At 43.3% G+C, this 27,640-nt stretch overlaps 1 protein-coding gene across 2 annotated transcripts in view; it reads left to right on the top strand.

Moving 5' to 3' along the window:
- The first annotated feature begins 2,781 nt into the window (after positions 1 to 2,781).
- Positions 2,782 to 27,640, top strand: part of LOC129859310 (rho GTPase-activating protein 21-like) — a 103,651-nt gene continuing 78,792 nt past the window's right edge. Inside the window, exons 1-2 of one of the 2 annotated variants that reach the window (XM_055928935.1) lie at positions 2,782 to 3,225; positions 4,247 to 4,500. In XM_055928935.1, coding sequence (XP_055784910.1) covers positions 4,426 to 4,500 — 75 coding nt within the window. In that variant the 5' untranslated portion in view covers positions 2,782 to 3,225; positions 4,247 to 4,425. Of the gene's footprint in view, positions 3,226 to 4,246; positions 4,501 to 16,295; positions 17,243 to 27,640 lie in introns of those variants that run through there. The other variant, XM_055928934.1, reaches the window with a different exon arrangement.

A 27,640-nucleotide genomic window follows, 5' to 3' on the forward strand; every position in this document is an offset into this window, starting at 1 on the left:
ATCCTGAAATTCCTTGTTGTTGATGACTTGAGGCAAATCCAATCAGTTTTCCACGTTGATTCAACATCATCACATTGGATCGTTTTGTTCAAAGGACGTGGAAACAAGGTTGATTTAACCAGTTTGTGCCCAGTGGGTCAGTTCCAACTCTACTTGTTCAACCTTAACATCGGTGTCACGTTCTGACCATAGTTCTTATATTTTCTTTGTTTTAGTGTGGTCAGGGCGTGAGTTGGGTGGGTATTATCTATGTTTTCTGTTTCTATGTGGGGTTTCTCGTTTGGCCTGATATGGTTCTCAATCAGAGGCAGGTGTTAGTCATTGTCTCTGATTGGGAACCATATTTAGGTAGCCTGTGTTCTATTGTGTTTTGTGGGTGGTTGTTTTTAGTCTTTGTGTGTCTGCACCAGATAGAACTGTTTCGGTTTTCACTTTTGTTGTTTTGTATTTGAAGTGTTTTGTTTTTTGATTATTATTAAATTAAGATGAACACTAACCACGCTGCGCTTTGGTCCTCTCCTTCCACCGACGAAAGCCGTTACAATCGGCTCTTCCAATGCTTGTAGCAGTGACCTACCTAAAGCCTTTTATTTTTCATTGATGAACGAACTCAATAAAACAGTATTTAGCCACCACACATAATGCAATGTGTGGGATAAGGCAGAATTGTAAGCTTCATGGGCTAATACTGTTTTTATTGGTCTAAACGCAGGAGATATTCATTTCAAGACTATATGTATCAGGCTCCCGAGTGGCGCAGCAATCTAAGGCACTGCATTTCAGTCCTAGAGGCGTCATTACAGACACCCTGATTTGAATCCAGGCTGTATCACAACCGGCCGTGATTGGGAGTCCCATAGGGCGGCGCACAATTGGCCCAGTGTCGTCCGGGTTTGGCCGGTGTAGGCCGTCATTGTAAATAAGAATTTGTTCTTAACTGACTTGTATAGTTAAATAAAGGTTAAATAAAATAAAATAAAATCATGTACCTCCTCATCTTCTTTGGGTAGAAACTAGGGTTATACACAAGCCCTACTTCAGCACCTGATTCTGTTTCGGCCTATAACAGGATAATAGGAATCCATGAAGCTATGCTAACTGAGGTAATGCTAAGTGTTCTTTGGAAGTGTGCCCTAGAAAACATCACTGTTTGTTTTTACTTTGTGAGACGGTAAATTCAGCGCTTCAGTTTTATTTCTGCATTGTAACTCAACATTTTATATCAGTCAAATGTCATTCCATTTAACAAATTGAGAAAATGAATGCCATTTGTTGTTTGTGAGGGAAAGGCACCAGTGTTTCTTCAGTAGTCATAGCAATTTCTCAGTCTACAAAATGTTGCTCGAAATCAACTTGGCTGCAGTAATTAAAGCTGCTACAGTATGCCCACAGTATAACTCTGTGATACTATTTCACACTGCTAAACCTATCATGAATGTCCCATACATATTGTGTATTAATAAACAGCATACAAACTAATATGTTTTTGCTACCATAGTATGCCAACCCCTCAAGAAATAAAGCTCAAGCCTGCACTGTCTGGTTGAGGATCCAGCGGCTCTTTAAACAATGGATTCTCTCTGAAGCTAGGGAGCCCTCAACACATAATGGGTCAAAAGAGTCCTCCTATTGTCCCACTTCTATTGTTCTGTTGGAGTGGACTGCAAACAGAACATTGTCCCCCTTTGTCTTTGTCTGGATCAGCTGTGGAGCCTTTTTCATGCATTATGGAGTCCCATGTGTCCGCCATGCCCTACATGTCACAATAATACAGTTAGGGATCCAGCCAGTGAATGGTAAGTGGCACATTACAACTCAAGGAACACGTTGGAACCATTCAAGAACTGAAGGAGAGGGAAATGTGTGAATGTGGCCCCTACTACGGGATCCTACGTACATGACTTCTGTTGAAAAACATCTAGCACTGCATTTTTTGGTATCTCACATCCTACTGGAATATTTAGAATAGCTGAGTATAGAAAAAAATGTATGGATCTTGCTCAAAGAGCTAATATTATCTATGACATGCCAAGGAAATACGCTGCGACGTGGAAATAGGCCTATACAAAAAGGTTCTGATAGCTTAGCATAATATGAACAGGGAAGGAGGTTCTCTAGATAAGATGTATTGTATTTTTCTTAACAGACTATGCAGGAAGCTATTTGTCAAAGAGCCAGAGGCGAACAGAAATTCCAACTCAGCTATGCTCATCACGCCAAGGCCCTCCATTCAGCTGACACTCTATTCTGACAAGAGTGGACTGTGCTCTGCTCTGCACTTTGACTCATTATGGATAGTAGCAGTAGTAGTACCAGACTAGAATGAAAGCGCAGAATACAAAGTTTTGGCATCCTCCAGGTTAATTCAATTGGGTTTTGTGAAGCTGGCAAGACATAGTGTCACATACTCTCTCTCTCACTCACGCACACACACACACACACACACACACACACACATACACATACACACACACCCCAACGTTTTTAGCGGGCTTCCACAGCTCACCAAATTACATTTGGATTGTTCAATTAGGCCTATAGGTCAAAGCCCTTGCATCAATGATCCTGTAAAAAGCCACTTGGTTGACGTGTGTATTAAAAAAAAATCGCCCTGATCAAACGTTTAGTGATGTGTTACTGAAGTGACCACTAATATTCCTGGGCATTTTATGTAAGAACCTGTCCAGTTGGCTGGGTTTAAAAACACGATTTTAAACGTTGAATGTGATTGGATAATAGACCCGCGAGTGAGCAGAGGGGCGGTGTTTCTAGAAAATCGGAGATTCGTCCATCCTGCAACCTAGTCTGTTGCGCGCTGCCATCAGGGACCAAAAAGGAATACGACGAATTACTTTTTGTTTCAATTCTGTTGTGAAATGTGGATGAAGAACCCTCTCGGATTTTATGAATTTTAATTAAGAACAACGCCGTGAAATTTGTCGCGTGGTCAAAATAGTAAATCTATTGTTAATGGGCGTTTACCTTGTTTTTTAGCCTGATTTTCCTAACAGGTAGCTAGCACTAGCTATCCAGTGGTAACTACTCAAACGAAAATAGCCCGCTTGTTGTAGTCTTTGGTAATGGTAGTCAGCGAAAACACACTTGCATTTGGCACATTGCTTATTGCTTTTGAATTACTTCTATGAACAACAGCAATATCTCTTCTTCTAAAGCAAGGACAATGTATAATTTTGTGTTACGGAGTTTACCATGAATTTGTAACAGGTAGGTTGCTCATGCAGATGTACTGTCCTACGGACAGCTTCAGTTGTTTGTTTGATACAAACTTGTGTTGTGATACAATGTTGTTTTTGTAAACACACTCGCCGAAAGCGTTTCAATTTAGAACTGGACCGAATTATGTGGCTATTTTGCGACAACTATAAACCATAGTTCCATTGAACGTTCTCTGTGTTAGTTCGTTGTGTGGCTTTGGGCGCATGATGGCTGATATTTGCTCGTGCTTTCATTGGCAACCTATCCAGAAAACTCGTGCGTCAATCTTAGGTTACTGTGTGTATGCAATCCAGTCGTGTCTCTAAACAGAATACTATTTGGATTAATATAAATGTTATTATGTATTATGCATATCTACACCTGACCATTTGGCATTGGACATTGGTCAAGCAAGCATTGCAACAAAGTAATAAAATAAATTAGCAACCCAGCTGTCGACTGTTGTCAGTATTTCGATTTAGGTCAAACAAGTGGATAACACAATCATGCGACAATGACAACGCACTTCATTGCATCTGATGGCAACTGAGATCGGACCATGCAGGAATATGATAATCACAGTTCATTGGTTACAAGCAATAGTAGTGTAGTACAGTAGAAGTAGCCATCTCCTGCCGAAGTGCTCTCAACAAGATTGGATCCTGGACTGATGCGCAACTGAATGTGGAATACAAGAGCAATTACATTTGTTTAGAGATGGACTATATTGAATGTGTTATTGTGTTGGTCTTAAGTTGCATAATAGCCTGCTTCCATAAACGAAATTGTATGAACTAAAGTTTACAATGTGACAGAGTATATTTGAAGGCCCATGGGTATCCCACCAGTGTGTAAACATTTATGTGAATGTAGCCTAATAAACTTTTTAAAAATGTTTTTTTACTGAGACCAAGAAGCACAAGACCCAGTCATTCAAATGGCCTACTGGGGAGGTGCTTGTGAGTCTCGGATAGGGTGCATGTATTCATTTCTTCATCTTTTAACGTTCTACTGTGTTTATTCCATGTAGAGTTTTACAATCAACGAAAATGAAGAGGGAGGACTGTGGTGTGGACTGTGGTGTGGATTAGAACCCTTTCTGCTTCCACTGTGGCTGAACGGAGTAGCCTATCACTTGGTTTTGGATCTCTCCCCCTTTCTCAATGTGGGCTCCAAAGGACTTTTGCCTTGGTGGTTTGAAATGAAATAATGGCGACGCGTTGGACTGATTCACCGCAAGACGATGAAGAGAATAAACACAGAGACGTATCTCGAAGTTGTGAGGTAAGACTTTTCCCACATTTTAGGTGTGGTAAGGCTGAGAATGTGACAGTCCCCGTAAGCTTGCGGTGCAATCGCACATCGGACAAGTGCTTGTTTCTAATTATGACAGTGGCGCGTCTTGCCCACCGACCAGAAAACAATGGCTTTTCATTTGTCCAGACTCCAGATTGCCGCCCGACAGCTGTAAAATGGTGTGGATATGTGTGTAATATTGAGTTTGTTAAATTTGCATAGATACAAATCCTAGGAATGCATTTTAATCACCAATGTAGTCTAGAGATAACAGCTGTCAATCAACAAGCCTTTTGATTATAGTTCCTGAACCAATTCAAGGGAGATGCTGTACTCTTGATGGCATAATTTCAATGTGATCCTTTTTATCAACTCTGGCACTGTGTTGCACTTGCTACACAGTGTTTTGTAGTTGGTTCATGCTCACTAGTGATTGACAGTTATGCCGGAAACAAGCACAATGCACACCACCTGTTGGAACAGCAACACATTTGAGACTATAGCATTTACCTCAGACCCACTGACTAAAATAGGTCAGACTTGTAATGCTTTCATTGTTTTCTAACCCACCAAAATTGTATTGTGATGCATGGAGGACTTGATGCCATGCTTGTTGTTGGCGATGTACAGGTAACTGCCAAAATAAAGCAAACACCACCATAAAGTGTCTTTTTTTTTAATAGGGTGTTTGGCCACCACGAGCCAGAACAGCTTCAATGCACCTTGGCTTAGATTCTGCAAGTATCTGGAACTCATTCTTCCATAAGAAATTCCATTGGTGTTTTGTTGATGGTGGTGGAAAACACTGTCTCAGGCACTGCTCCAGAGTCTCCCATAAGTGTTCAATTTGGTTGAGATCTGGCGACTTAGACAGCAATGGAATATGGTTTACATCATTTTCATTCTCATCAGACCATTCAGTGACCACTCTTGCCCTGTGTGGATGGGGGCATAGCCATGGTAGCCAAAGTAATGTTCTGCCTGTCATTTTTATACATGAGCGTGATGGGATGGCTTAATTAACTCAGGAACCACACCTGTGTGGAAGGGCTTGCTTTCAAAATACTTTGTATGCCTCATTTACTCAAGTGTTTCCATTATTTTGGCAGTTACCTGTACATCAATAGGCCTATGTCTGGAATACAAGGTGGTGTGTGTGTTGGCTCACGCCATCTGTTATTTCAGGCCAAAAGGTACACTTGATGCTGACCGTCACCAATACTTGCTGAATGCTATTAAAAAGACACTACGCGACGCTGCTGTGTGATAATGATTCTCACTTTCATAAACCCATGACCTTTTTGACCTGCTGTGAATCCCGGTGCAAAGTTTCTATGTACAAACTCCCGCTGAGTGACTGAAGTGTTGCAGGGCAATGCGACGGCATTCACATCTGCCGGCGTGTAAGGTGACAGAGTTCGCTTCTCTTTTTTTATATAACCACTTTCCAAGTGCTTACTCCGTCCAAATAGAATTTCCATTTGCTGATCTAATCTTACTGTCCATTTTCTGGCCAGCCCTATACCATGCTCAGATAAATGCCACATTCTAGAACATATCTCTAACCTCATCCCAAGCACCCACACGCACAGTGGCATTCACAGCTACATCATCGTCATCAGAGGCTGGCTGCATGTCATAACAGTATAGCAGCAGCATGTTTTGGATTAACCCGTCATGTGAAATGGCAAAACCACTACTGCGTAATCCTCTTACCCAGTGCAGGAGTGTGTACTGTATGGATGTCAAATCTTTGGGAGCAGGGCAGGCAAGGGGTAGATGGCAGGGGAGTGTTGGAAGGGAGGGGCGCCATGGAAAGGGGAAAATCGTTGGCGGTCGGAAGTTGTCTGAGGTAAGCTATTCTGAAGTCCCAAGTTCGAAGCGGTGCAGATATGGAAACTTGAAGCAGACAGTAAAGCCCTATAATACATTAGGAAGCAAGCATGGAGGGGGAATAACACCTAAAGAAAACTACTGCATACTTGGTTCCATATTCTGGAAGGTTATGACTTTTATAGCCAGGCATGGATCTATGAAGTAGCCTTGTGGTTTGGTTTTACTCCCAGCAGTTGTTCCAGTCTAGTACCTCTCAAGCCACCTAAAGATTTCCTCTTCACCAAGTTAAACTATAACCACAGTTTCACAGCAGGTGATTCTGAATCCTTCAGCAGACACATAAATTATGCATCTATCATGTTTTAGTACAATGTCCCCCTCTTATTTCTCTCTTTCCTTCTCTTTCCCGGTACTTACTACTGCAAGCAAACATATCTTCACAGTCCTACTTCTTCCCTATATCGTCGCTGTTTCACTTGTCTGTGCCTTACTTTAACGCTGTGCTGCTGGGTGATTCTATGGTAACGGAATTATGCGGAGACTCAAATTGTTCACTTTAAAATGTATGCCAAACACAAACCATGGATTTCTAACTTTAATAAACCAAACAACTATGCAAAATGGCTACTTTGAACAGTTTACACGGTAAAAAAAAAACACATTTACTGGAAAACTATGCAGATGCAAAGTTTGCTAACATAATTGCGGTTAAACCTCCCACATTTTTATTATGTTACCAAACTTTGTATCTGCACAGATATCTGCACACATTTCTTCCTGTAAATGTGTTTTTGTAAAATGTGCAGTGGAAATTGTTAAAAGTAGTCATTGTGCATAGTTATATTGTTTGTTAAACATTGATATACATAGGTTTTGTTTGGTATACATTTTGAAAGTGAAAACATTTGAGTCTCCGTGTCATTCCATTACTTTTGTTTTTGGATGATAAATGTCCACAATTGCAGCTGACGGCTCTTAAAGACACTGGTGGGGAAAAGTACCCAATTGTCATACTTGAGTAAAAGTATAGATATCCTAATAGAAAGTTACTCAAGTAAAAGTGAAAGTCACCCAGTAAAATAGTACTTGAGTAAGAGTATTTGGTTTTAAATATACTTAAGTATATTTTAGCAATTACATGTACTTTTGATACTTAAGTATCAAAAGTAAAATTATAAATAATTTCAAATTCCTTGTGTTAAGCAAAACAGACGGCACCATTTTCTTGTTTTTAAAATGTACGGATAGGCAGGGTCACGCTCAAACACTCAGACATTATTTACAAAAGATGCATTTCTGTTTAGTGAGTCAGCCAGACTGTAGGGATGACCATGTGGTCTCTTGATAATTGCGTCAATTTCACAGTTTCCCTGTCCTGCTACGCATTCAAAATGTAACGAGTACTTTGGGTTTCTCAGGAAAATGTATGGAGTAAAAAGTACAATATTTTTTTTAGGAATGTAGTGAAGAGAAAGTTATAAATACCCAATAAAAACTAATAGTACTTTAAAGTATTTTTCCTTAAAAACTTTACACCACTGTTTAAAGACCCCAAAGATGACAATGCAGGACCACTCAGCACAAAGGCCTATGTCCCAGAAAAATGACAGTGGTCAAAGGGGAGGTCCTCCTGAGGTTGATGTAGGATCCTGAAGAACAAATGCCCCTCTTATTTCACAATTTCTCCTTTCAAACATGGAGGTAGATGGAAATGCAAAGATGTAGCCACGTGTCAGCGCTGTGCTCTTTACGCCTGAAGCCCCCTTTTGTGAGCAATCATCAGCACCTGCGGCCTGGCATGTGGGAACTGGGCAGGTGCTACTCTGTACCTGCTAACACACACGCAGACACACACACTTCCATCCCTTGTCTCTTACCCAAGCGCCACTGCTTATGAAATCCCATTCCCTCGGGTCTAATGAGAGTTCAGGCCCCAGGCAACCAGGGCAGGACAGAGGCTGGGGGGGTTGTAGTGGAGCTGCCTCTGTCCCATTCACTCCCATCTCCTTAATGAGGGAGATTTCAAGGCCTGTCTTCGCCTAACCCCCTCTCCCCGGCTGTGAGGAAAGTGACGGTAGCCACACAGGGGTAATTTAGGCACAGCTGCTCACAGTCATTAGGAGAAAAACACTCCACATACACACCCCACTCCTCAACCCCCCCCCCCCCCTCGTATTCAGGGCTGGGTCCAGCATGACCAGCTGAGGTCTCTCTCCTCGTGAGTGTCTGGCTCTGGGGTTCATCCTGGGTGATCCCCTCTTACCACTCTCAACTAACCCAAACATGATGCTCAATCCACATTTAGAAGGACCTCTGGTCCTGTTGCCTACCCTTTCATTCACATAATACTATGGCTGAGCTGTTTGCTCAGAATTTGTGACGTATTGATCCGTTATAAAAGGATGTTAGTGAGGAAGGTCTGTCGTTGTCCCTCGCTAACCAACTACCTCTGACTATGATGGTTCAAACCATTTCACCGTGTTCGTGTTGATGCAGGGGTGTGCATTCCTGCACTAGTTCAGTGCCGGTTGTCATTGTACCCACCCTCCGATGGCTATCTGTGTTTCCTCTTTCCGACATGTATTGATCCGTCCCCTGCTCAGGGAGGGAGGAGTAGCCGTGTTTTGAGTGCTGTTGATGCACTCCTCTTTCCACTAGACGTATCCTCTCCCTCCCCCATAAATCCTGCTCTTTTATCCCCGATGCGCTTGTCTTTCACTCGCCCTCTATTCCGACATGTTTTCTGTGACGCTATATTTAACCACTGGGGGTTGAAGTTAAAAAAAAACATTATTTCCTGCCCTATTCCTTCCCTGACATTCTGCTTGAAGCCAGAATGCGAGTTTCCAGAAAGCGCTATTTTTAACAGTGAGTTTGATGTTCTGGGGTCAGTGCACTCAATGTGGACTGTAGTGTCCATGCGAATGCTGTCCGGTTTGGGTGGAAACTCGAAGTAAAAGACTTTCCCACAGTCTATCCCAACACCACAGTCCTCGTGTCAAAAGAAGACACATTTTCATGGAGTCCCAGTCTCTATTACAGTGAGATCATAAAAGGCGTAACGATGCGCTGAAGTTGTTTTCGTCCCATTTTTTGGGGGGAGGGGCTGAGATTTAATCTCATCCTTAGTAAATATTTCCTTTCGTTTTGTCATTTATCAATGCTTAAGTTAGAAATACAAATGAGCTGGATATGTGAAGATTTGAAAAAACGAATTTGCTCTGCTTCTCCCTCGTCTGCAGCTCATTGCCCTCTAAATGCACTTTCCTCGAGGTTTCTTCATATAAACAAGTCCTCAACACAAGCCCCTGACCTGAACGCCACCCAGGGAAAGATCATTATGCCCCCTGTACAAGAAACACACACACCCTGTCTTGGGGGATTTACCAAGAGTGTCCTTTTTAAGGGCTTTCCCTGTATGCAAACACCAAGATTGGCCCTCAGCCTGTTATTGTCACGAGTGTGTCCAATGTGTTTTTGGGCATTCCCTATCTGGATCAAGCCTGCCATCAATTGCCCCTGTTTTCCCCTGGAAGAGACAATGGGAAGCTCTGACATGTGTGACCTCGTTGGACTGAAGGTCACCTATTCATAGCTACTTTGCAGTGGTGTGTGTATCATTTGGACACACCTACTCATTCCAGGGTTTTTCTTTATTTTTACTATTTTCTACATAGTTTTGATGTCTTCTACTACGAAATAACACATATGCAATAATGTAGTAACCAAAAAAGTGTTAAACAAATCAAAATCTATTTTATATTTGAGAGTCTTCAAAGTAGCCACCCTTTGCCTTGATGACAGCTTTACACACTCTCGGCAGTCTCTCCACCAGCTTCACCTGGAAGGCTTTTCCAACAGTCGAAGGTGTTCCCACATATGCTGAGCACTTGTTGGCTGATTTTCCTTCACTCTGCGATCAAACTCTTCCCAAACCATCTAATTTGGGTTGATGTGGGGTGATTGTGGAGGCCAGGTCATCTGATGCAGCACTCATCACTCTCCTTGGTCAAATAGCCCTTGCATAGCCTGGGGGTGTGCTGGGTCATTGTCCTGTTTAAAAACAAATGATAGTCCCACTAAGCGCAAACCAGATGGGATGGCGTATCGTTGCAGAATGCTGTGGTTGCCATGCTAGTTAAGTGTGCCTTGAATTCTAAATAAATAACCGACAGTGTCACCAGCAAAGCACCATCACACCACCTCCTCCATGCTTCAAGTGGGAAATACACATGCGGAGATCATCCGACGGAAATACACATGCGGAGATCATCCGTCACAAAGATACGGCAGTTGGAACCCCAAAAAATCAAATTTGGACTCATCAAACCGAAGTACGGATTTCCAACGGTCTAATGTCCATTGCTCATGTCTCTTCTTATTATTGGTGTCCTTTAGTACTGGTTTCTTTGCAGCAATTTGACCACGAAGGCCTGATTTCACGCAGTCTCCTCTGAACAGTTGATGTTGAACTCTGTGAAATATTTATTTGGGCTACAATTTGTGGCTGGTAACTCTAATGAATTTATCATCTGTAGCAGAGGTAACTCTGCTCTTCCACTCCTGTGGTCGTCCTCGTGAGAGCCAGTTTCATCATGGCACTTGATTGTTTTTGCAACTGCTCTTGAAGGTACTTTCAAAGTTCTTGAAATTTTCTGTATTGACTGACCTTCATGTCTTTAAAGTAATGATGGACTTTCGTTTCTCTTTGCTTATTTGAGCTGTTCTTGCCATAATATGGACTTGCACTTTTACCAAATAGCCCTATCTTGTGTACCACCCCTAAATTGTCACAACACAAGGAAAGAAGGCACACCTGTTAATTGAAATGCATTCCAGGTGACTACCTCATGAAGCTGGTTGAGAGAATGCCAAGAGTGTGCAACACTTTCATTGAGGCAAAGGGTGGCTACTTTGAAGAATCTCAAATATAAAAAATATTTAGATTTTTATACTTTAAAAAAAAATCCATATGTGTTATTTCATAGTTCTGAGTTCTTCACTATTATTAAACAATGTAGGAAATAGTAAAAATAAAGGGGAAAAACCCTTGAATGAGTAGGTGTGCCAACTTTTGACTGGTACTGTATGTGTGGCCGTTACCTACCACGCATTGACCATGACCCATCTTTTCTTCTGGTCGAGGGATGAAGTCCCCTCACGGCTTGGCCCTGCTGGATGTTATCTCTCTCTCTCTAACTGGCTATGAGCTGAATGCCATTATGGCACTGGAGAGAGGGACGGATGGATGAAGAGTGGAGGGGGTCAGGAAGAAGAGAGATTAGCTGGTGGAAAACACACCAGCCCTTTTCTTTCTCTTTCCCTCTCTTTTTTTTTCTTCTCTTTACTCCAACTGGCTGACTGTCACAGCTTCTTCTGCCTGGATGCCCCCGTCCTTCTGGAAGATAAAGGGACGGTGTAGAAAGAAGTGGAGGAGGGGAAAGACAGGCAGACAGACACTGCAGCACCAGCCTAATGCTCACTGAAGCCGAGGTGGTGTCAATTACATATGCCCAAGGCGTCTATGCTGCCTCTGTCTTTCTGTCTCTCAAGACACGCCACACTGAGGCTGATATGTAGTAGTATGAAGTACAAGGACGCAACTCCGCCCACCTTACATTGCGGTCGTCCTCTCTCCGTTTCTCCTTTTTTCATTTGTTTCCCTCTAGTTTTTATTCATCAAGTCACAGATAAACACTGTCGGTGCGGATGGATGAATGTGCGTATAGAGGGACGGGCATTGTCATGCCAAATAGTGACCGGCTGCCAACTCCTGCTATGAGCCTGATCAGCCATCCTGTCACTCTTCCCCCCCCTCTCTTTCTCTCTGTCTCACTCCTTCACGACACAGATGCTAAAAGTTTAGTCTCTTTCAATGCCTTTTGACGGCCGCTGACTAACACTGTTATGTCCCTCCATAACAGAAATTGCCTTGGAAATATGGTTTCTTTGATGTACAACTGCGTCATCTTCCAGCTACTCTTCAGCTGATAGGCTACATGCAGTTATTATACCAAACCGATTCCCATAAAGACATATTACTCTCAATTATTGGCAGTGGCATCTAAGCCTTTGATGTGCGTAGATCTCAGACCACAAATCTAATGGGGAGAAGTTGCCCGTCCTTTTCGTTTCCCTACCAGTAATTTCCTGCATACGAGCTTTTCTCCTGACTTGCAAATCTACCTCCAAAAGCACTTTCACTTCTTTTCCTGTGTTTTTCAATGAGAGCTTACGTAAGGTTGTTATCGGGGTCATATCTTGAGCTCTGGTGTTAGTAAGGGCTTTGAGGTTCTTGGCAGGAAACCACATTATTTCCTGTCGGCGTCAGTACTGGAAATGAGCAAGGGCACCCTGATGAATGAATGATTTCATGAATGAACGGCAGAATGAGGGAACGGTAGAGAAGATTTTGTTCTTATCTTAATGTCGGAGGACGATGTTTGGTATTTTTGTACGATATCCTTTGGCCAATGTATTAGGAATTCTTAGAAACCGAGACCTGTAGTTGACCTGACACCAAAGCCCCCACTATGTCGGTTCACAGTTCAGTTCACCTAGATTAAGCTATTTGGAGTAGGTGTAGCTTAGACTGTGATACAATACCAAGTCTCTGTCCCTCCATGGCACATGCATGCGCTGTGTGTTGTTCAGAGCAGCAGGGCGTGTGCGTTAGGCATTGATTTTGTGTTTGTGGGGACGAGCGATGGATCTGCACGTCTGCACCATACGATCCATAACTCAGGATTGATTGGATTATATTGGTAGGGAATGGGGTGATGTGCTCCGGACTAGCCTATTCCTGGTAGTGGGGGGATGGGATGGGATGGGCGGGGGGGGGTGCACAGCCACGTTTCAGCAGGACGTTACGACAGCATGTTGTTGAGCTGCTATTTATAGGCAGAGGCTCACACGTGGTATTTTCCAAATTCTTTGTTGTTGTTTGCCCTTTTCATCTCTCCTCTTTCCAGATGTTTTGGACACATTATGCATTACTGCATGTATGAGATTGACAGATTTGTCTGGATTAGCTTAGTCCCCATGCCTTCCACAGCCTTTGTCGTCTTTGATCTTTTGCATCAGCTACATTGACGAAACGGCAGCTTTTCATTGGTCACACCACGTTTTAGATTTTGCCAGTTAGCCTATTGGCTATTTTGAAGGGTTATGCTCATAGGGAGCAGAGCAGTCATTTCTGAAGTCAGGCATGGGTTGTGATTATGTACCTGGGAGAGAGTGCGGTGGTTACAGAGGCCAATGGCTATGAATCCTCCCACTTTGTTGATGCGATGCCGTGGATGGGGCCCCGAGGGGGTCATCCAGTCTAGACATGGTGAGTGTGGCCAGAGTGACCTGCCCGACACCAGTGTGTTTTGTAGCCTTCTGACCCACAGTGGTCCCCTGAACGTACTGCTGCCTACACTGTCAGACACCTCGGAGATATGTTGAGTCCCCCAAACCTATTCCTCTGTCGCCTAGATCCATTCCACACGGAGTTATCACAATAACTAACAATAGAAAGATGGGTTAGGGTTTCATAAGCTGATTCTAGCCTTAACATGCTAGATACACTCCTGAGCATTCTTTCTTTCACATAGGTCTAAAGTCTGCACCAATGGGGCTAGAGGTATGGGTTGGCAGTGTTACAGTGTGTGTTGGTTTTAGCTATCCCTATGCACACAGGCTATTGGATAGTTGAGCTTTTCCCTTCAGGCAGTGGCAAGCTGACATCCTGTGGTTCTCTAATTTATTGTGTGCGTGTGTTTTTATGTGTGTAGTATAAAAAATGCATGAAGGCCCTGTAGCCCTCTACTCAATCTCACCGTCTGGCACTGTTAGGCTGGTAATTGGTCATGGCCTCGGTAATTTGGGTTCTGATGTGAGCATCACAGGTTTCAGTGATGAAACTGTTAATGTCGCAAAATAATAACCCTCTGGGTTATATATGATAGAACATCAAGGGTTTCAGCAGCACACAACTCTGCATATTCACCCTTCAGTAATCCAGTGCTCTCAGTCTTTTAGCTAATCCAGTCTCTTGGGTTTTATTGATTTTGTTTTTGAGACACTGAGTAGAGGTCGACCGATTTTAATCGGAATGGACGATTTTTAATTAGGGCCGATTTCAAGTTTTCATAACAATCGGTAATCGTCATTTTTGGACACCGATCATGGCCGATTACATTGCACTCCACGAGGAGACTGCGTGGCAGGCTGACTACCTGTTATGCGAGTGCAGCAAGGAGCCAAGGTAAGGTGCTAGCTAGCATTAAATGTATCTTATAAAAACAATCAATCTTAACCTAATTACTAGTTAACTACACATGGTTGATGATATTACTAGTTTATCTAGCTTGTCCTGCGTTGCATATAATCGAATCGGTGCCTGTTAATTTATCATTGAATCACAGCCTATTTTGCCAAACGGGTGATTTAACAAGCGCATTCGCGAAAAAAGCACTGTCGTTGCACCAATGTGTACCTAACCACAAACATCAACGCCTTTCTTAAAATCAATACACAAGTTTTTATTTTTAAACCTGCCTATTTAGTTAATATTGTCTGCTTACATGAATTTCTTTTAACTAGGGAAATTGTTGCACAGAACGCAAGAGATGTGACAGAGTCAGGGTATATGCAACAGTTTGGGCCGCCTGGCTCGTTGCGAACTATTTTGCCAGAATTTTACGTATTTATGACATAACATTGAAGGTTGTGCAATGTAACAGGAATATTTAGACTTATGGATGCCAGCCCACACGTTAAATAAAATACGGAACGGTTCCATATTTCACTGAAATAATACACTTATTTATTATTTGACCATATTAATGACCTAAGGCTCGTATTTCTGTGTGTTATGTTATAATTAAGTCTATTATTTGATAGATCAGTCTGACTGAGCGGTGGTAGGCAGCAGCAGGCTCGTAAGCATTCATTCAAACAGCACTTTCGTGCGTTTGCCAGCAGCTCTTTGCAATGCTTCAAGCATTGCAGTGTTTATGACTTCAAGCCTATCAACTCCCGAGATTAGGCTGGTGTAACCGATGTGAAATGGCTAGCTAGTTAGCGAGGAGCGCGCTAATAGGGTTTAGAAACGCCACTCGCTCTGAGACTTGGAGTGGTTGTTCCCCTTGCCCTGCAAGGGCCGCGGCTTTTGTGGAGCGATGGGTAACGCTGCTTCAAGGGTGGCTGTTGTCGATGTGTTCCTGGTTCGAGCCCAGGTAGGAGCGAGGAGAGGGATGGAAGCTATATACTGTTACACTGGCAATAAAGTGCCCATAAGAACATCCAATAGTCAAAGGTATATGAAATACAAATGGTATAGAGAGAAAGAGTCCTATAATAACCTCAACCTAAAACTTCTTACTGGGAATATTGAAGAATCATGTTAAAAGGAACCACCAGCTTTCATATGTTCTCATGTTCTGAGCAAGGAACTTAAACGTTAGCTTTTTTACATGGCACATATTGCACTTTTACTCTCTTCTCCAACACTTTGTTTTTGCAGTATTTAAACCAAATTGAACATGTTTCATTATTTATTTGAGGCTAAATTGATTTGATGTATTAAGTTAAAATAAAGTGTTCATTCAGTATTGTTGTCATTATTATAAATACAAAAATACAACAAAAAAAATCCGGTATCGGGTTTTTTGGTCCTCCAATAATCGGTATCGGCGTTGAAAAATCATAATCGGTCGACCTCTAATACTGAGATAAGAGACTGTTAAGAAAAGCCGAGTTTGACTGGATGTTTATTTTTTACTCGGGCGAGCAACTTTGGATGTGCTCCGTCTGTTTTGAGGGTGGGGCTGCGTCACTCCTTTCTCTTGTTCTCATCCAGGGAGTATTCCTCCTGTGAAGAAAATAGATTTATGCTAAAATTTGTAAATAAATATATAAAGGAAGGGAGCCGGTGAGAGTACCCGCATTGCCTGCAAACTGCAGAGTCACTCAGGACTCCTCTGTGGAGGCAGATGCACTGCAGAATCCTCTCCGTCTCACCCAAGACGACACAGCTAGGAGCTTCTTAAGACTACCATCTTTCATAATGACTTTTACATTTGACAGTATAGGTGAGTGAGCGCAGTTGCTGTGACTCTTACCTGTTCTTGTCTTGCTGGAGTAGAGTTGGTTTCAGGACTGTCGGGGGAGCGGGGGGAGGTAGAGGACTTGTGCCTTCTGTCCTAGTCAGTTTGGTGCCCCTCTGACGCAGCACCCCTTCCGATCGGTGCAAGCGATCACAGCTCCTCCGACTGCCTGGCACGGCTGCAGACACCGGCACCGAGAGTCAAAGCACAGCCTGCTGAGAAGACTGTCAAGAGGGGAGAGGGAGGGAGAATCTGCCTCCCAGGACTCTGCAGGTGTAGCTCCCAATTCTGTCAGTCGTAGGTAATCATGGAAACTCCTGTCCATCAACTTAGAATTGGACCGTAACCAAGGAGCGTTGATGTCTCTCTTTTGTCACGGCAACAAACACCAAAGTCTCTGAGGATCTCCTGCATTCCATCTTTTTTGTGGTGTATTTATGTGTTCACTGGTCCGGAAGAGTACTAATGTATGTATTATTAAGATGGTGTTAATGAGCTTTGAAGGGGATGCCCACATCTGACAGAATGGACGCTGGACGCACCGATGGGCATAGGGATGCTACCCCCTCTGCCGTCTCCTGACAACGTGTTGTCCACCCTGTCCATACCCCCTTCTGTGCCAGGACATCGGAGCACGATTGGCAACAGCCAGGGTTGGGGGATACACAGTTGACACTGACAGGCAACCCTGGGGAAGTGCCCCCACGCAGCAAATCATGGCTCACCTCAAGGTGCTGGACTGCGTGATGAACAACAACTGGAGCGCTCTCTGTGACCTGTACTGCGCCTGGAGCAATCAGGTCGGTCCTAACTCTCCGCTAGTTCCTTCCTTAGATGTTCTGTGAAGTTGAAAACGTGGCATAGAGATGTTACTTCTTCATTGAGAAAGCAGCTTTGATGGAGTGTGGCATGGTTTATACCCCCTTTCTCCCTGCAGCTTCACTCTCTTGTCCCTCCTCGGCCCCTCTCCTCTACCGGTGTCTATGAAAGGCAACCCTGACACCTTGCATATTTCTAGCTCTATTCACTACTCCAGCGTGGCATGGGAACCAGTAAACCGGTGGCATGGTGACCTCTGGACCGTTACCCTGTACTGTAGCTTGTAGCGCTGCATAGTTAGTTACATTGAGTTGTGCAGTATTTATGTGTGACATCTGTTTTTATTTCTGGAGCAGCACTGCAGACTACAGTTCAATGTATTTGCTCTCTGTGCAATGTGTGTGTGTGCAGGTGTATGCTTGATCTGCTGTAGGCTATTTACTGTAGTGCTGTCTGTGGACTTGTGTGTGCGCATTTGTCTCGTGTTCAATTGGGCACCCTTCTGTTGCAGGCTACTTCAATATTCTCACTGTAAAAGCAACACTGTACTTATGGTTCCAAAAATATTTTTTTTGCGCCTGCTCCCGTGTGGAGTGACAGCAGGGTTGCTCTCTCTTGCCCCGTCCGCTAATTTAATTTTAGCCGCACTGAAAGTTGTTTGCGTCCCACGCCGAACTGACAGCCCTCTGTTTGCTGTGTGGTGCTGCTGGCTACGGCCTTTGAAAACGGCCTTTGTGTACCGGCTGCACCAAGGCTTCATGAAATATTCAGTCAGACACCTGGCCATGAAGGGAGCAGATAGAGAAGCTCCATCCCCATCTTATCACTCCACTAACTCTCACTCTTAGTCCCTTCAAAGACCAAGGAATAATACGTAACAATATAACGTTGATCTGTGTGTTACAAAAGGCAAATATCCCCTGTGTGGTATTTCAATATGTTGGCCACTTAAAAGAAGATTAGTCACAAACTCCGGCTTTGAACTTGTCTTTTCTTTCTTTCTTTGCCGGACGGCCAGACAACGTTCCAGTGTACAGTGGGGTTCAATAGAGTGAATCCTTTCATCCTCTTTTTAATGCAGGTTTTCTGTGCCCTCGCTCTGCTCCCTTCCTGCTAGATGGGGATTAGGCTGCTCCATGTTTGTATGGTGCCCTGTTTCTTTTGTTGAATATTCAAGACCACACTGCAAAACCAAAACTTGGAATATCTCATCAGAGATCAAGTTCCAAGGGGAGACAGCTCTTTTCATCAGCCGACAACACATTGAAATACAACAGAGACATTTTGCCTTTGTTGTCCATCTGCAAGTGTATGCCTTCTTTCACCTTAGTTAACACAGTGCGCAGGGTTAAACAGCATTGTGTGTGTGTCTGTGTCACAGGGCACCTTGTCACAGCCCTGCTCTGTCAAACCTCTGATCTCTGATAGAGGAGGTGGATTAATAATTCATAGTGGGGCCCAGCAGTGAGCAGCCCAATTAGCTTCCGTTGCATCTGGGGGGGCCCTGGGGAGCAGAATTGGCCCACCTGCTCTCTGTCTCGTGTGTGTGTGTGCGATGGGCTGGGTCTTTGTCTGGACCTCTCTGGAGGATATTCCTCACGCTTCCTACACCCCCCCAGGACCACACCCTCACTGGAGGTAGCGGAAGATGGTGCCCTCCGGTGCAAATAGATGGGGAGAAATTAAAAACAAAAGAAAGTGAAAGCAATACAACAGACCAGCCGGGATTCTAGTAAACATGACAAACTAGGATAACATTCCAAACAACCAACGTTGGGGCAGACTCCTCCCACTCTGTGTTGGTGAGCCCACATTAGGCTCTATGACTGTGCAGCCCCTGACACTGGCCCTAGCCTGTGATTTTAAACTGGCCTGGCCCTCTCTCTCCCCTCTCTTTGTGGAGAGGAATTCCAGGCCGCTGGCCTGCACAATCGCCCTTCAATTAGCATATGAATGCTGCTTAGGGGAAGTGAGCGCGAGGGGGGGAGTCATAAAAGTTCCAAATCGGTCGCAACACACTGAACAGACACTTGCCGTGTCAGAATACCCATACTTGCGCCCTAAATAGTAGGCCGTTTGAGTATGTGGGGGAAAAACAGAGTTTAATAGTTTGCAACGTTTTGAAAATGTAGTATACTTTAAATGCCCGGATGTCATACTGATTTTGGCTTTGACAACAGCTGATCAAGTAGGTATGGGGATGTGCTACCGAAATCAACGAATAGCAGGAAACAATGCAATCGATCATGACCCCATTATCAGTATTCAAAAATATGATATTTTTGTAGTAGGTACATTTTTGAAAATCAAGTGGTTTAAATGCCAGGGTGTTATACTCATCTCAGCTTTTCATCTAGTAGAATTCAAGGCACACTTTCCACAGTGCACTGGATGAGGTGGGCTGCGAGTGATAGGCCCTAGTTCTTTCAAGTAGCCAAACATCAAAACTAGGCTACTTAATTGGGAAGATGTCAAATAGCGCCGGTTCTACGTTGGTGTTCAAATGTAGGCTAAGTAGTTTTTGTTCTATAAGTTATCATGAGTATTACATCGTAAGCTACATCTTTAAAGACAAGTATATTTTTATGGGGGGGGGGGGGGGGGTGTTCTCATGTGTTTCTTGTTCTCTGGACCTTCATCAGAGCATTTCAAATAAAAACTAAACCATCTTTTGATTTCTGAATGTGTCGGCACCAGGGACTCGGAAAGTGGCTGCGTGATTGATGTCATGCTAATCAGGCCTTTTGATTTGAGCAAATGGATTGTTTTAGTTTTGAAGGCTAGGCTACTTATTTTATTTATTTATGGATCAAAACTTATCAGTCATTCTGATCTTGTTCCCAATGATCAGTGCTTTAGTTTGTTAACTTCTCTGGGATATGTGGGACGCCAACGTCCCACTTGGCCAAAAGCCAGTAAAAATGCAGAGTGCCAAATTCAAAGAAATTACTATAAAAATCAAACTTTCATGAAATCCCACATGCAATACACCAAATTAAAGCTACACTTGTTGTGAATCCAGCCAACATGTCAGATTTCAAATGGGCTTCTCGACGAAAGCAAACGATGCTATTATCTGAGGATAGCACCATAGTAAACAAAGAGAGAGAAGCATATTTCAACCCTGCAGGCGCGACACAAAACGCAGAAATAAAAATATAATTCATGCCTTACCTTTGACGAGCTTCTGTTGTTGGCACTCCAATATGTCCCATAAACATCACAAATGGTTCTTTTGTTCGATGAATTCCATCGATATATATCCAAAATGTAAATTTTATTTGCCGTGTTTGATCCATAAAAACACCGGTTCCACCGGTTGTGCAACGTGACTACAAAATATCTCAAAAGTTACCTGTAAACTTTGCCAAAACATTTCAAACTACTTTTGTAATACAACTTTAGGTATTTTTTTTACGTAAATAATTGATCAAATTGAAAACGGGATGATCTGTGTTCAGTACAGGATTAAAACAAACTGTAGCTAGCTTTCTGGTCACGCGCCTCTATCTAACAGTACACTTCAAGTTACCCTCGTTCTGGATGCCCGTACTTCATTACACAAAGGGAAAACCCTCAACAAATTTCTAAAGACTGTTGACATCCAGTGGAAGCGGTAGGAACTGCAAGAAGGTCAATTAGAAATGTGGATTCCCAATGAAATCCCATTTGAAAAGAGTGACCTCAAAAATCTGAATGGTTTGTCCTCGGGGTTTCGCCTGCTAAATAAGTTCTGTTATACTCACAGACATGATTCAAACAGTTTTAGTCCATATTATGGCAGGAACAGCTCAAATAAGCAAAGAGAAATAACAGTCCATTACTTTAAGACATGAAGGTCAGTCAATATGGAAAATGTCAAAAACTTTGAATGTTTTTTCAAGTGCAAGCGCTATGTTGAAACTGGCTCTCATGAGGCCCGCCACAGGAATAGACCCAGAGTTACTTCTGCTGCAGAGGATAAGTTCATTAGAGTTAACTGTACCTCAGATTGCAGCCCAAATAAATTATTCCCAGAGTTCAAGGAGACTGTGTGAATCAGGCCTTCATTGTCAAATTGCTGCAAAGAAACCACTACTAAAGGACACCAATAAGAAGAGACTTGCTTTGGCCAACAAACACGAGCAATGGACTTTAGACCGGTGGAAATCTGTACTTTGGTCTGATTAGTCCAAATTTGAGATTTTTGGTTCCAACGGATTATCTCCGGATGTGTGGTTCCCACTGTGAAGCATGAAGGAGGTGTAGGTGTGCTTTGCTGGTGACACTGGTGATTTATTTAGAATTCAAGGCACACTTAACCAGCATGGCTACTACAGTGAAGGAAAAGCAGCCAACAAGTCCTCAGCATATGTGGGAACTCCTTTGACTGTTGGAAAAGCATTCCAGGTGAAGCTGGTTGAGAGAGTACCAAGAGTGTGCAGAGCTGTCAACAAGGCAAATGGTGGCTACTTTGAAGAACCTCAAATATAAAATTCATTCTAATTTAACACTTTTTTGGTTACTACATGATTCCATATGTGTTATTTCATAGTTTTGATGTCTTCACTATTATTCTGCAGTGTAGAATATAGTAAAAATAAAGAAAAACCCTTGCATGAGTAGGTGTGTCCAAACTTTTGACTGGTACTGTATGTTACAGCACCTTGGTTTCGGTAATAAATATGTTGAGATGGAACCAAATTATCTGTTTCTATCTTTAGTCATTTTTAAATCGGATAGATGGGCTTATGTGGGTTCCTGTTTAGGTCGAATGTGATTGCCGACTATCAGGCTGTGTCATACTGCTTACTAAACGGTACGTGACGATGAGTACATACTATGTAGTATGCTAGTATGGGTATTCAGACATGGCCACTGGCTTCCTCAGCCCTGGGCCAGGCCAATTGCCCATGTTCCATCAACAACACATTTCTGCACATGGGACATAATCATTTGTGAAATGATTGATTTGTTGAGAACCTTGTTAACTAGATCCTGAATGAGTACCTGCTTTGAAACCCAACAGACACTGACTGTCGCCTGCTTTGACTTGCTGTGTCAGTGGTAGAAGTTTGAATCGAGTATGTGTGCGCGCGCCACAGAGTAGCTCCTGTTTTGAGTGTTTGCACGGTGTGTGTGGTGAATGATTAAAAGCCGTTTATCCAAGCGTATAACTGTTGCGATACCCCCTGCTGTGCGGCTGAGCTTTGCGTTTACCAGACAGGTGCGTGTCTGTGTTTTTAAAGCACAATGAAACAAATAATTCTGTCTGAAAGAGAAGGCACCTGAGCTCCAAACCCATTTCTAATCTCTGTGAATGGCAGGCCCTTTAACTGTTCTGTATCTAAGCGCGCCACATTCAAAGACAATGCAGTGTTTGAAGTATTAAGGATACCAGGATAAACTAACAGTTGACTGCTTTTAATGTGTCAGTCTGTACTGTATTTTTCCTATACACTACCTACACGTAGGCTGCCGCTAGCAATTGTTTAGGTGCTAGTTGATAAGCACTACAACTTCCATTGTGAAACACTCGACTTTGTACAAAAAATATTTGTTGCAATTTATTTTATTGTACCGTATTTTTAAGTCATTTCTTTTATCTGAAATTACATTGGGCATTGCCAGGGACCTCCACGATACTATCACGATTCTATATGGATTGTGATACTGCAATTTAAAAATATATATATTTTATCGTGATCTCACCATAAAAAAATAAATGAACAAGCTATAAAATAAAAAAATTCCATAGTTTTGGCACAGGTACAGCAGACTGGTGCTAGCTAACGGTAACTAGCAAAAATAAAGAAGTGTGTGTTTTTTTACAAATCGATACTTTGAGTCAAAATGTAACTATACACCCCCCCCATCACTAGTTATTACCCAACCGTAACATAATAGATTACTCATCTCATCATGCTACCATCTGGATGACATGCTATTCTCTCTCCCAAGACTCTGCTGTATCTTTGCATTTGACTGACTGTCAGTCTGCCCTGGATCTCTGCGTGCTTGTCATAATAGGAACCATCCATCTCAGCATCTGTGTGTAAGGAAGGAGGGTGCACAGAATGCTGATTCACCCCCCCCACTCCAACGTTCCCTCGCTCTCCATTCCCTCTTGAGATGGAGAGAGAGGGATTTATGGTTGTGGAAATAGTAGCAACAGCAGCGTACTGTAATGAACTCATCAAGCTAAGCTCAGGTCCCCCATAACATCTCCTCAAGATTCCCTGTCTCGCCTATCCCTGGAGCTGTGTATTTCTTCAACTGTAGAATAATGCTCGGTGTTTGTTTGTAGCCTACACATTGGTCTTGTCCTCTCACTAAATAATGCCGAGTGAAGAAAATGTCTGCGGCGCTGCCTGTGTCAGAGGGAAGCACGGGCTCTGAATGAGAAGTAGCCCGATGATGCTGCTGAGGTATGCTTGCTGGGTGACGACAACCTCCCTCAAAGATGCAGCTCTCTTTGGCGCAATGCAGGCGGACTGGGAGGAGCTATTTGGAATGGGTTGGACATATTTGGGGTTTGTGTGTGGTGTTTTACGACTGTGTTAGTCTGTAGAGACCTCCACCTTGCCCAACCCCCACCACCTCGTTCAGAGGTGAGAGCGCACTGGTTGTAAATATCACAGGCGTGCTGGGAGAGTAGCCATGACAACCGGGTGTGTGACAACGGAGCTCCCGAATGTGAGCTCTGCCCTTGCACAGAACATCACCTGCAGTGTGTGTGTGTGTGGTTGCGTCATGTGAGAGGGTCTTGAAAAAGGGAACAACAGCTGCCTCTCCTCCTTGGTAACAGTGCTGGGCTGCTAGAGAACACACCAATCACACTCATGTTAGTTGTTAGTCTGGTTTGTCAGTAAATTATATAAACAAGATCTTCTTATGCAGTAGTGTGTGTATGTATATTAGAGTATGTTCTATACAGTTTATGATAATGCTTTGCTTGCCCTTCATCACAAAGTCCTCCCTTTTAGCTCCATGCCTAACCAGAGAGGGGAGGGGAATGGGGGGTGACAGGCACATTTTCCTGTGTTTTCCCCTCACAGCCTTGAGGCATCCCAGTAAAGGAGGTGTTAATTGGTTGTCTGCTCTGTGCCAGAGCGCGCTATTGGACTCGGCGTAAAGAGAAGCGGCGACAAACAAGGGAAATAATGCTCTCTGTTCTCTGTCTATATGCTTTGTTCAGAAGGACGTCCCTCCTATTAACATTCAGATGGCATACAGCAGGGATGTTCAACTAGATTCAGCTGCGGGCCGAAATTTGTTTTTTTCTTGAGTGGATGGTCATGGGGTTGGAACTGCAAAATTGATCGCAAGAGTTGATCGCCCAAACAGATATAATATTTGACTAAAACGTAATAATTTCAAACCTTGCTTACCTTTGTATACAATCACAAACACTGTATATCTCTCCAAGTATGGGAATACTTTGGAACAGATTTCCAAAATTAAAATCACTTGGAGCTGATTTGCTGTTTTTACAGTCTTTTATATCCAACTTAGGGATGGGAATTTCGGTCAATTTTGCTGCTGACTAACTAACCCTCATTAACTGGTCAACAAACGATGACATTTTTTCCAAACAGTAATGACGTGACCAAAAGAAAATACTATCAGAGATCTGTATATAATGACGAGATGCTTATGTTTCTGCCCTAACAATGGGAGTCATCCCAAGACGGGAAGGCAAGCCTATCATCTTAGTCAAAAGGCTATAGCCTGTTATTAAACATGGAACTCCTGTAATGAAGCAGCTAATTAAATGTAGTTTTCAAAAATTTGCCCAAATGCAATTCACGGAAAACACCGTTCTAAACTGCGTACCTAATGCGAGCGTTTCCATATGTGACAGAGATTAAAATCTCTGTTAGAAAGAGGGAGGATCTGGGCCTCCCGGGTGGAGCAGTGGTCTAGGGCACTGCATCGCAGCGCTAGCTGTGCCACCAGAGATTCTGCGACCGGGAGGTCCGTGGGGCGACGCACAATTGGCCTAGCGTCGTCCGGGTTAGGGAGGATTTGGCCGGTAGGGATATCCTTGTCCCATCGCGCACCAGCGACTCCTGTGGCAGGCCGGGCGCAGTGTGCGCTAACCATTGGTGCGGCTGGCTTCCGGGTTGGATGCGCGCTGTGTTAAGAAGCAGTGTGGCTTGGTTGGGTTGTGTTTCGGAGGACGCATGGCTTTCGACCTTCTCTCCCGAGCCCGTACGGGAGTTGTAACGATGAGACAAGATAGTAATTACTAACAATTGGATACCATGAAAAGGGGGTACAATTTTTATTTTAAAAAAGAGGGGGTATCTAATAGCAACTACTATGATGGGTTGTTAATATGACTAGGATTGTGCCTTTGGCTTCGGGACAACGAACGGAAGTTGATATGAAAACCATTAACAGGAGAGAAATGCTGGTTAATGGCATGAGGAAGTCTTTATAAAATAATTACCTCCACGTTTCTATGGACGGATTTTGGCTAGGCTACTTTGAAGCAAGGTAAGACATGCCTCATTATTTGAGGTGAAGTGAAACGTTCAGGTTTCAAGCTCACATTGCAAAGTGGTGGGTGACGCGCTGATAGTCAACCATCGGCAGGCTATAGTCTATGCATCCGAATGGAAGGAGCGCTTTACGAGTTGAGATTGAGAAATAAAAATGGCTCCTTTAAAAAAAAAAAATATTGTAGCCACAAGTTTTTAACAAGCGATTACATTTAGAATTGTTATTTGTTGCGCAATGACTGGGCTTACAAAAGCAGGCTATTCCACTCCTCAAACTAGGCACTGTATGCTGGGTGCCTGAGATAAATAAGATACATAACGACTAAGGAAAATACACACCACGGCAATTTAATTGTGCAAAAATTATGCAAATGAACCTATAGACCAGTAAGCATGACTGGTCCAGTGTTTTTCCGGCGACTAACCGATTTTTAAAGGTTAACCGTAAACATCCCTAATCCAACTTATTAGCATTTTTATTTATTTTATTTTATTTTTATTTTGCTCAGAAAACGTAAATAAAATCACCCGCGTCCTGAATGGCCGCCAGTTGGGGAACCCTGGCATACAGGTACAGACATGCTCCTCTGACTGTGATGGCGATGGGACGGTTCATCAAGAGTGATTGATTGCTAGCAAAACCAATGGGACAATATCGAAATGAAAGGTCATTTTAAGAGTCCTCTTTTTTTCTTTTTTTTGCGTCTTTTATGTATTAGCCTCGCTATTGTGAATCTGATTCTGTTCCTACGGTCTGTCTGTCTGTCTGAGCCAAATGACATCCATCTGTGCTCTTGCTGATTTTTTTTAATTTTATTTTTGTCTTATTATTTGTGCTTTTAAAGGGCCAGTGTGTGCATGCCAGAGATAATGGCTCACCAGTGGAGTATTTACTGTCTCTGCTGCGGACCCTCCCTCTCAGACAGCCATGGCTCCGGGACGAGAGATGGGAGGAAGACAGGAGAGCACGGGGGAAAGAGGGGCTACATTGGGGAAGGGTTGAAAGAAGCTCAGAGTTCAGGGATCTGAGCGACGGAGATTTGAGAGATGGAGAGAGTGCAAACAGAGTCAAGAGGAGGCAAGTCAGGGTTTAGCGAATAAAATACTAGAGGCAGAAAGAGGGGGAATAGTGAGGGACGAGAGGGAAAGGGAGGAAGAGAGGAGGAGGGTTTATTCTTTCCAGCTGAGCCTGGGTGTGGTCATTATGGGCCTGGGGACCTGCTGTGGCTCAGCCTTCAGTTTGGAGCCCAGATATTACGTTTCTGACCTATCTGCCAAACTAACTCTGTGTATGCATGTTGCTTGTGTGTGTGTGTGTTTCATGTTTGCATTGTGTGTGTTGAGTGTTTGATATTTTGAATGAGCGTGCTTTGTACGTTTGATCCTGTTCTGCATTGAAGTGCTTTCTGGGCTTTGTTTCTGTGTGTACTTTGCTGTTTGTCCTCATCTCTCTGAGGGTCACTCGAGGTAGACTGACATGGATGGCGTAGTCCCGTCAGCTGTTGTCATCCAGTACAACCCAGCTCATATTTGCAGTCTGAACTGGAGCAGGACCCCACCCTGCTGACACCCTGTTATCCCCTGACCTCTGTGTGTGTGTGTGTGCACGTGTGTGTGTTTTGTCACTACTCATAACATTAGAGGTGTATAGATAAGTGAAGAGAGATTTATTCATTTCTATATGAAAGTAATACAGTGCACATAAAAGCATGCACGAGTTTCTCCCTCTATGGCTGTAGGAAGCATGCAGGTAGCCACATGATCTGTTAAAAAGAACCATTTGTGAAAGCACCAGTTAACATTGCTTGAATTGTTTCATGTTATAATGAACAAAAATATAAACACACCATGTAAAGTGTTGGTCCCATGTCTCATGAGCTGAAATAAGATCCC

This window comes from Salvelinus fontinalis, chromosome 7, assembly GCF_029448725.1.
Source record: "Salvelinus fontinalis isolate EN_2023a chromosome 7, ASM2944872v1, whole genome shotgun sequence".
Taxonomy (NCBI): domain Eukaryota; kingdom Metazoa; phylum Chordata; class Actinopteri; order Salmoniformes; family Salmonidae; genus Salvelinus; species Salvelinus fontinalis.